Source organism: Atractosteus spatula, chromosome 11 (genome assembly GCF_055471065.1).
Source record: "Atractosteus spatula isolate fAtrSpa1 chromosome 11, fAtrSpa1.hap1, whole genome shotgun sequence".
Classification (NCBI taxonomy): Eukaryota; Metazoa; Chordata; class Actinopteri; order Semionotiformes; family Lepisosteidae; genus Atractosteus; species Atractosteus spatula.
Window position 1 is genome coordinate 48,307,184 of NC_142716.1, and position 9,856 is coordinate 48,317,039.

Sequence of the window (9,856 nt, forward strand, 5' to 3'; positions counted from 1 at the left end):
AATATTTAAAGCTTTGCAACATTGACCTCTAGCGGTAAATACTGGAAGTACTTTTTGCACAGATGCTCGATGGCAAGTGACTCTACCCACATCCCACAGCTTTAATATTAGTCATTAAACATGAAGGTTTGTGTGTCTTAATGCAGACTTTCTGTGGTTAAATAAATGGCCCAGGCATTTCTGGTGTTAAAGGCTTTAATTGATCCAGAAAGGTCAATGATAAGCCTATTGTTCATATGCCTTGGCTGGAGTGTTTCCAGGCATCTTTTAGGACACCCAAAGCTCCCCAAACACCTAGCTGTGGGGTTTGTCACACAGACAAGGCTTGTGTTAGAAACTCAGTATTCTAAGCATCGTTGTAGGTGACTATGAAAGCAGCTCAGTTAGGCTGGCTGTGCACCCCAGAAGTTTACCCTCCTGCTATACTGGCCATCAGACAAAGGTTCCACACAGGGACAGAGCAGGTAGATAGATAGATACTTTATTGATCCCGTGAGGGAAATTGCAGAAAATTGCAGGTGGTTCAGACGGTAAGGTCACCCAGTCAGCATAATGCCAGAGGAGGAGTGATCTGGCACCACCCAGAAACTGCCCATTCTCTCAACACCGGTGTGTAGATGGTATTCAGTATTTGGGATTGTGAGCCAAGTAACATTTTAAAAACATAATACTTTTTTTTTTAGTTCAGGGGCACAGAGCAAAATGTGTTAAATCCTTTAAAAGGGATTGATTTTTCTCCATAGTGAGAGTCTAGAATTGTCAAATTTGTCTGCTTATCAGTGTGTGCTAATTGGGCTTTTAGTTCATTGTCACAAAAGTTTTAATTCTGAGCTAGTGGGTGTTTTTTCCTGGCAGTGAGCAGCTGAAGAGCCTGCTAGCATTATTAGAGTAAGAAAGTTGTGCTGTCTGTGAGAGCAGTTCCCCTGTGCTTTAATTTTTCCCCTGGGGAAGAGTGGATGGAAATTATCTTCTCACTCGGGGGGAGAGAGAGAGAGAGGCACTCTGGCTAAGCTCTTGTGTTTCTTGTAATCCTCGCCCGCCAATTCAACAGGTGATTCGGAAAGCTAATAAAGTTCCAGTAGATATTGTCATATAAATATATTTTTTTCTCCACTTATTTAAATCTGGAATATAATTAATAATCTTGTATTTTTGCATCTATAGCGTTTGCCTCACTTTCCTTTTTAAATAACAGGAAAGCATGCATCTTAATCATTTGCCCTCCTGATGTTAGTATTAGGTTTTCATTTCATAATTTAGAATTTGCTCAGCCTGCAGCAGCACAGGAACAGTGAGTTTGGAAAGGTCACAAGGGGACTTGGCAGTTTGTGTATCGGTACTGCACAGCAGGGGAATTGTCTGTTGATTGACAGGCCTTCGTTAACTGTCCTGAAGTCTGAGCTTCAACTAGTTATTGTAATCCAGGTGTTTATCTGGTGTGTGTTGGCGTGCTGATGGAAAGTTTCAGCAATCCTCTTGACAGGTGGATTACTTGCCCCATGAAGACTGAAACTAGGTTTACTTGCTGAAGCAGCAACATCTAATTTTAAAACGAGACAGGAAAGCAAAGGTCAGCCAAGTGCACAATTATATTCTAAGGAGCTCAGACATGTTCACAGAATATTTAATGTGTGTGAAGGAACTGTCTCTTGTCACTAGGCACCAACACTCCAGCCAAATACGTGAGGCTATTCTCAACCAGCTGCACTAGGCAGATTTAAAGACTAAGTGTACATGCCATCTCAGTGCCTGGTGTCTCGTTTATTGTTCCAGTCTGAGATGAGTTAAACCAGTTCATTTACTTTCTCAATGATACATTTTTAGGATTTCTGCCAAGACCAGTTTTACAGCTGGTTACTTTAACCTTAAAGATACTGTTACCTATACAACACCTCAGAGACTTGAAAGAAGAAGCATTACAGTTGTGCAGTTAATCAAATCAGCAGTCTAAATCTGTTCCCGTAGTCTAGCTCAGGATATAAACCTGGCATTTGAGACTCTTATTGCCGACCAAGGATTTCCCACTCCAGTAGATTTCCCTGTGCCTCTGCCCCTACACTGTCAACAGCTGGAGGTTGTGGATGAGGGTGAAACTGATCCAGGTATAGTTTAAACAGACCAGTGGAGCACTTCTCCCAGGTGAAGACAGCTGGTGGGAGACTGTGCTGCGTCTGGTCCTTCCCTTTAGGCTAGTTTGCAGAAATGCCAAACGTGAAGAACATACTGGAGCTCAAAAGTGTCTGATTAGTCCTCCTCCCAGTGTGTCTGCTAGCAGTCCAGTGCACTGTACAAGTCTGTGACCATGCACTGTTGCCGATCATGTGTGGGTTCAGTCAGCAGGGCGGAGGATGTGCACTGTGCCGTGAAATGCTTCCTGTTTGCCCAGTGCTGTGTCTGTATTATAGACAACTGCAGTCTTATTCGCATGTGCTGTGCATGTCTCGCAGTGTGCGTGATCCTGTTAAACCATGTGAACATGTAATATCATGAGCCGCATAATTCTTTTTAACATTGCGTGTACAGAAAACAGTGGCTTGGAAACAAAAGTACTTAGGATTCTGTAGTTAAACTAGCTTATCTAGTTATTTAATTAGTTTGACAATACAGATGGTGAGATTTAGAAAATGCCCTATTACTGAGCTGGTGAGGACATCCAGTGCTCAGGTATAATGGGATTGTTTCTGTGCACGAGTGCTCGTGATTGTAATTCTCATTCCGGGACGCTGTTGAACTGAAGCAACAGTTCTCTTATAGCAGCTTATAGTAATGACTAATAATAACTGCTCAGGCTTAAATCCTCTTCTGCTGTAAAAGAAATGGGTATACTGTAATAAAAATAGATGGGAATGGATGGTATTGTGGTCCTGAGTCGGAGCGTTTGGGTTCATCAGAAGGCTGAAAGCAAACTGGAAAGGGTGCCAGTGGGTGGCCTCTGAGGGAGGGGGCGGGGTCTCTAACTTTGCAGAAATTGCGGGCCATTGAGCTCATCCTCATGTGACCTTACTGCACTGGAAGACAAACGTGCTTCACGCTGATTTTAAGACGCATCACTTCAGGGGAGGGTCAGTAGCAAGGATGGTTTTAAGCGACAGGGTGTCAGGTACAGCACTCTGGCTCAAGCCTTGCAATCGCGTGATTCAAAACCCCCGGATTCCCACAGGCATCTTACCAGATTAAAACTGATTTGCACTTTAGGTCGGCTGACGTGAAAGAAATGTTCTTGACAGGGGCAGGTATTCTATACCCGTCTTTTTGGATCTTTCATAATTGGTTACATGTCTCTTTCATGTGTATGGGGTAGAGAGAGAGCATGAACTGAGATTCAGTGGGGTGATTTCCCTCCCCCCAATTATAAGAGCATCTTTCTGTGTATAATATCCCTTGCCTGGTAGCTAAGGAGTGCGGCGATTCTCCAGAGACTTCAGTTGAAGATGGAGAGCTATTCTAGCAAGCTGCATCACTGTCGCTGCGCCCTGAAACAGGAGGCCTTCCCAAGACCACAGGGCCTCAGGGCGTGAACTTGATGCCCCTGCTCCCTTATTTGTTCACCCCTCTTCATTAAGTGTTTATGAGCGTGGGTGAATTTATCAATTAACATGCGATTCTCCTTGGGCCCTGTGGTGGAATGGGCTGGAGGTGAAAGAAGGAAAGATGCCAAAACGCTGTTCCGTCTGTGGAACAGTTCAGCTCTCCTTTCCTCTACGGGCGTGTTCCTCAGTTGGCCCATCAAAACGGATGGGCAGCATTCTGGAGCTGAACCGGTAACCCTTCACATTGAGCTGCTGTGCCTTCTGTTCATTTCTGCACAGCTGAAAATGGGACTCCGTTAGTTGAGTTCAAACAGATGATGGTGCGTCGAGTAGGAACAGGGAACATGGTGGCTCCATCTTGAGCCGCCCTCTCCGATTTCCTGACTGTGCTGTCCCGGGCTCCAGAAGGTTACTGTCCCCAGATTAGCCATCTGGCTGTGCTGTGCGCTGGAGAGCTGACGTCAATGCGGTCCCCTAATCCCTCACGGCCGTCTTGTTGCGGAAGGCTTTGCTCTGAGTGGGGTTACTGGGGTAGAAGTGCCTGTCCTCTGCAGCTCTTCTCCCCCAGCGCTGAAGGGACCGTCGGCACATTCCAGCTCGGGGCTCTCTGAGGGCATGATGTCATGGCTTACTGGCTGACCGCAGAGACTCCTGTCCTCTCCTGCACTAGAGGCCCTGTCCCATAAATTCAGCAGCTTCTCTTTTTAGCTCCGTTGAACACCCTTGCTCTAACAAGGCCAGTGTTTAGTTAGGTGGGTGATATGCTGGGTGCATTCAGCAGTCTTTTCAACACGAACCTGGGGTCTTGTGATTCGGATTTCTGTCATTGTGAAGTAGCCACTGATGGACTGCTGAAAACGTAGCCAGGGCGTGCTTGATGATGATTAGAGGTACTATTTCATTGGTCGAAGATCAGTAGATGCAGAACATGTGCGGTCTCGGCAGCTAGGGACTGGAGGTCTGCTTTTATGCAGCCAGTTGTGTGAACATCCACAGAAGGCACCAGCGGCGCCGTGTTGTGAAGTAGTGGTGAGGACGGCTGCCTCGCAGGTCTTGGGTTCAGGGTTTGATTCCAGATGGTTCTCCCCACGCCCACTTCTGAATGTTTTCTCCTGGATTCAGAAGGCTTCCAGGGTACAGCACTTCTTTGCTCGCTCTGTTTCTGGGATGGGTCCTGGACTGTCCTTACCCTCAGCAGGAATAAGCAGCTTTCTAATAGTGGATGGGCGGATTGTGACACCGGGGAAGCCTTGAGTGAAACAGAGATCTGTCCGTCACCTGCATGTATACTATACCTATAACAAAAGTGGGGGGAAAAAAACAAAGAACTTAACCAATTGTTTCCATTCCTTTATGGAGACGCAAGGACTTGTTGCCTAAAATATGGAAGCTCCAAACCAAACCATGATGCTTGGTAGCTCTAAGTATTGTCTTCATCACACACAGAGGAAGGTTCTGCTTAGGGTGCCAATTGCATTTGCATGCCAATGGGTTAGTCATGTTGCCCAGCTGTCAGTGATGTGGAGCTGATGCTCTGAACCAACATAACTTGTTATAATAAGACGGAAGACCTGTATCATTATAGAGCAAAGAGAAAAGTAGGAGCCTTTTCATTTCTCCGTTTTGCCATACTCTAAAAACCAAGCAGCCTATTTTGTGATTTGAGTTAATTAGAATTAATTCTGCTGCCTTTCCGCCTTATACACCTACATTCGTTATTGGCACGTCACGGTCCTAATGAAGGCCGGTCTGTGTTTTGCATTAGGGGTTGAAAGCTCTGACTAGCGTTTAGGATTTTGTTGTAGTAAATGAGTATCTGAGACCATGAACAAATAGTACCAAAGTTGCAGGTCACAGAAAAAGCAGCAGCAAGCTCAGCTCAGCCTGTCCAGTCGCACGTCACCGGGCTTATTCACAGATGCGCACGTTTGTTTAGATGGAAAATGTAAATGGAAGTCATTATTCATAGCACGCATTTGTAGTATGCAATCTCCTTGCAGCAGATGTTACTGTCGCCAGCTGGAGTTGTGCTTTGACCTGCCACAGAAAGGAGATTGGGCTACGGGAACACCCCCTCCGCACCTGTGCCCCATCTCGCTCTGACCTTTCCCACCCCCACACTCTGTACAGTAATTGCCTCTGCTCTCACTGATTGCAGAGGGAAGTGCGGCCTGGCATGAGCCGCTTTGCAAACAGTGGGGGCTGCAGCCTCACTCCCGGTAGCCTTCTCTGGTAATGACCTGCAGGATTATTTCTGGCCTTTCAATCTGGTAGCAAGGGTGTGGTGGGCGATGTGTTCTGCCAATGCCCGCCTCGTTTACATGGAAGGGGGCAAGCCCAGAGTGGCCCCGTGTGTAGCAGTCAGTTAAGAGTCATGTACCCACAGAGGTCCGAAATCTGCAAACTGCTCATTCACCACCACTCATGTGTACCTTCAGCAAGCAGCCAGCTCCCCCTGTGGAAAACTGTAGCTGCCATCCTCTGAAACCCCTGCTGTTCACATCTAGTCACTCCGGGAGGTAGAGCCATTCAGATCCATGCAGCATGACTTCGGCTTTTCTTGGTGAGCCTAGTGACTGGTTGAAGTTCAAAACTTGCACAGCATCGCTGCCAATGAGCTGCATGTGACTGGGTTACAGATGTATTTTAAAAAAAAAAAAACGTCTGTGGGCTCGTCTTAAGTTGGGCCAAGAACAAAGTTCAAGGATCATCAGAAAGTAATTTTAAAAACTTATTTTTTAAATAAGAATATCAACCCGTAGTTGAACCATGTTGAGTCTGAATCTGTTTTTGAATGTGAACTTTCCCTTCCTCTAACTGCCTATAGCGTTCCGTTACGTACAGCATAAACTGGGGGACCTGTAACCTCTGTCCTTTCTCAGCCCAATCGCCCAATCAAATATCGTAAGAAAATACAAAAATCATTAAGGGGAGGAAGTTCTCTCTGCTCTTTCCTGCCCTGTTGTTTCCGACGGCCTTTTCCTGGCCGAACGCTGACCGTGCGCCTCTCTGTGCCCGTGTTGAAGGTAGGGCCGGCGGGCTCCCAGTTCGGGCTGCTGGCCTGCCTGTTCGTGGAGCTGCTCCAGGGCTGGCAGATGCTGGAGAAGCCGTGGAAGGCGTTCCTGAAGCTGCTGGGCATCGTGCTCTTCCTGTTCCTGTGCGGCCTGCTGCCCTGGATCGACAACATCGCCCACATCTTCGGCTTCCTGAGCGGCCTGCTGCTGTCCTTCGCCTTCCTGCCCTACGTCACCTTCGGCACCTTCGACACGTACCGCAAGCGCGTGCTCATCCTGCTCTCGCTGCTCGGCTACCTAGGGCTCGTCTCCTCGCTCGTGGCCTGGTTCTACTTCTACCCCATCCACTGGCACTGGCTGGAGCACCTCACCTGCCTGCCCTTCACCAGCAACTTCTGCGAGAAGTACGACATCGACCACGTGGTGCATTGAGGCCCGCAGGGCTCGGGGACCCCCTGCTCTGGTGGAGCGGACTGGGAAGCCGCTGTGCCCCCGAGAAGTCCAGACAGGGGGGATCGGTGTCCCCAGCCTGTCTGACTGGTTAGAGCCCGGGTGAGCTTCGAGTTGCACAGTGACCTTTGCATGCAGGGGAAGCCATTAACCCCACCGAATGGGAGGCGCTCGGGCTGCAGCCGGTGACCAGGCCACGCTTCCCGGCGTCCCGGACAGGGCAGTCCCTCTCTGATGGGAGCGCCCCGCTGTCTGGGCTAGAGAGCGTTGTGCTGCTTCTCCTCCAGCTCGGTGAGAATGGTCTTCCGTGTCGACTGCAGCAGACCTGCTATGCAAAGTGACTTTTTTTTCCTCTGCTGAAACACTGGAGTTCAGCCAACACTTAACACTAAATGCCGTGTTTGTTTTATTGGTATTTTGGATTTTTCCTGCTTTCTGAGGTTTGTATTGCCTGTAATTTTATTAAGGAAACTAGTTGCGTATCTGTTCTTCCTTTTGTATTGCTCTGGACGTTGAACCAAAGTTGGGGTGAAGGGGGGCGGCCGCGCTGTGACGTCTCTCCTAGTGCGTTGCAAAGTCTGCAAAGGGCCTTGACCGAGTCTCCCCGAGCCAGATCAGTGGGTGACTGGGCCTCTGGGCTCATCGGCACATGGCGATGGGGGGGTAGGGAAATCTGCCCTTGCGCCTTAAATCCTGGAAAAAAATCTTAGAATTTAAATATGTGAGCTGTGTGCCTCACCCTTGCCTTTTTAGCAGCTTGCCTGAAGTGAAAGCACTACCAGTGCATGGGAAAGCACGGACAGGACTGAGAAACGCAGCTCCTCGTGAGCCCCCTGTCAGCTGCTTTCATCGCAGCTCAGCCCTCGGATCACTAAGTTGACACTCTTTAATAAGTCGCTCTTCAGGGTTTATCATTGTTTTCAGTTCAGAGGTTGCAGCCAAATCGGAAGTCCTTTTAAATGTAGCGATTCAATTTTCATCTGTTTTTGTCATGGTTTTTGTGCACATTGCGATAACAGGAGCCACACGTACACTGTAAGTAGCTTGAGGGCTCAGGAGACCGGGAGGCGACGGTGATCCTGGAGGCGCAGGGTGGGATCCGTGTGGCAGCAGGGACCTGTCCGGCTGTTGGACTGAGCGCAGCCGAGACCAGGGCAGCAGAAGGACGGCCTGCAGGTGAATCTCCAGCTCCTGGCAGCTCCAAGCCAGATGATCGATCTGCTTTATTTAACAAGCTAGGGCTTTTAATTGATTCAGATAATCAATGAGTTCACTTAAGTAAAATAAGCAATTAAGTATCGAAAGGGGATTAAAGCCGCGAGGGTCTGGGGTCCCATGCGGCTCTGCTCTTTGTTGAGTGCGGAGATACCAGGAAATGCCAAGGGAATTGTGTGCTGCTGTTCATCAACACGTCGTTTTTCCCACAGAAATGCAGTTTTCTGCCTTTCCCCACGGTGGGTGTGTGGCCTGGAAGAATCTTGTCAGGCTATGGTGGCGTTATTCAAATCCTGTGGATTGTTGCTGAAAGGCAGAGATGTGGTGGGATTGAGCAGCAACAGCTGCAGCCCCCCCCCCCCCCCCAGCCTCACACCCTCTGGTGCTGTTTGGGGATTACAGCTCTCAATCCGGCAGGTGTCTGGATTAGAGCTAAAAAAGATCACTGTGAAATGGATTAAACCCTAATTGAGGGAGACTGAGTTTGTGAGGCTTTGCTTAGTCATTTTTCCCAGCTGTACACTCTGTGAGCCAAAGTTTAATTCCCCAAGGAAAAACATCAGATACTTGGTGCACCATGGAAAGATTAACAAATTTAAGGTTCTTGCACATCCAACACATCTTTTAAATGGACATAGGCAGACCACTTTTTCAGGTTTCTTACAAGTTTTTAAGGTGGAGTTCTTGCCTTTTGTTTCTGTTGGTACTTCAGCTGTTCTTTAAAATGAACCACTTACATGGTTTTTACATTTCATGTTATCTAAAATTGAATGTGAGATATGTTTTGAGTTTTGTTCCTGTGTTACTTGTGCCTTCAATATGATCTGTAAATCAGAATTATGCCTTATAATGCCTTTTGGTTTCCTCATAGGTGAGCATGTTAGTGCAACTCTGGAATTAGTCCAGTCGTGTGTTTTATTTATTAAAATGCAAAGGGCGTTGTTAATCTCAACATGTTAACCTGTGCTAAAATTATATTTTTGAGCTGCATATTTTGATACTTTGAAAACACCTATTTGTACATTTTTACTTCTAAATAAATCCATTTGGAATCATTAAAATGTTTTTTAAGCCTCTATTAGTGTGTGTGGGTATTATTTCTGTGGTACCTCTAAATTTACACCTGCAGGGATTCTTGGACACCTTTCCTCGCTCTGGCTACAGCTTCTGAAAGGCTGATCAGACTAAGGATGATGGGGTCTGGGAGAAATTTTCATAGATCAAAATTAAGTGGTAGTACCGGTGCAAAATGCATGAATTTGAAAATGTAATAGCGGCTCTCCATAAGATGTCATAATCCCTTTTCTGTGTGAAGACCAAACAGCAGTAGGTTTGTCCTAAGTGATTCTAGAGTTGACTGACTTCAGCACCATGTTGTCATCCAAGAATTAGACGGGTTGGCAGCTCCTGAACACAATGTTTTCAAACAAGAGGGCAACAATTGTGCTCATTTAGGCCCGCTGGTTGTAACTACTGACATTCGGAAGTATCTACACGCTGTACGGCAGCTGCACTTGAGTTCGGAATACAATGGGCCTGTGTAATGCTGTTCCAGCAGAGAGCGATTTGACCAGAGCTGTGAGGTCTGTTCAGGAGACTGGAGTGAATATTGTCCCTGGACAAGGCTAAGAAATGTTATGGCTGGTG

The 9,856-nt window shown here is 47.3% G+C and overlaps 1 protein-coding gene across 2 annotated transcripts in view; it reads left to right on the forward strand.

Annotated features, from left to right (window-relative positions):
• LOC148824242 (inactive rhomboid protein 2-like) overlaps positions 1-9,285 on the forward strand; it is a 34,966-nt gene extending 25,681 nt beyond the window's left edge. For both annotated transcript variants that reach the window (XM_088928221.1, XM_088928222.1), the window contains one exon: positions 6,557-9,285. In XM_088928221.1, the coding sequence (XP_088784347.1) occupies positions 6,557-6,976 (420 nt within the window). In that variant the 3' untranslated portion in view covers positions 6,977-9,285. The remainder of the gene's footprint in view (positions 1-6,556) is intronic.
• The last annotated feature ends 571 nt before the right edge of the window (positions 9,286-9,856 follow it).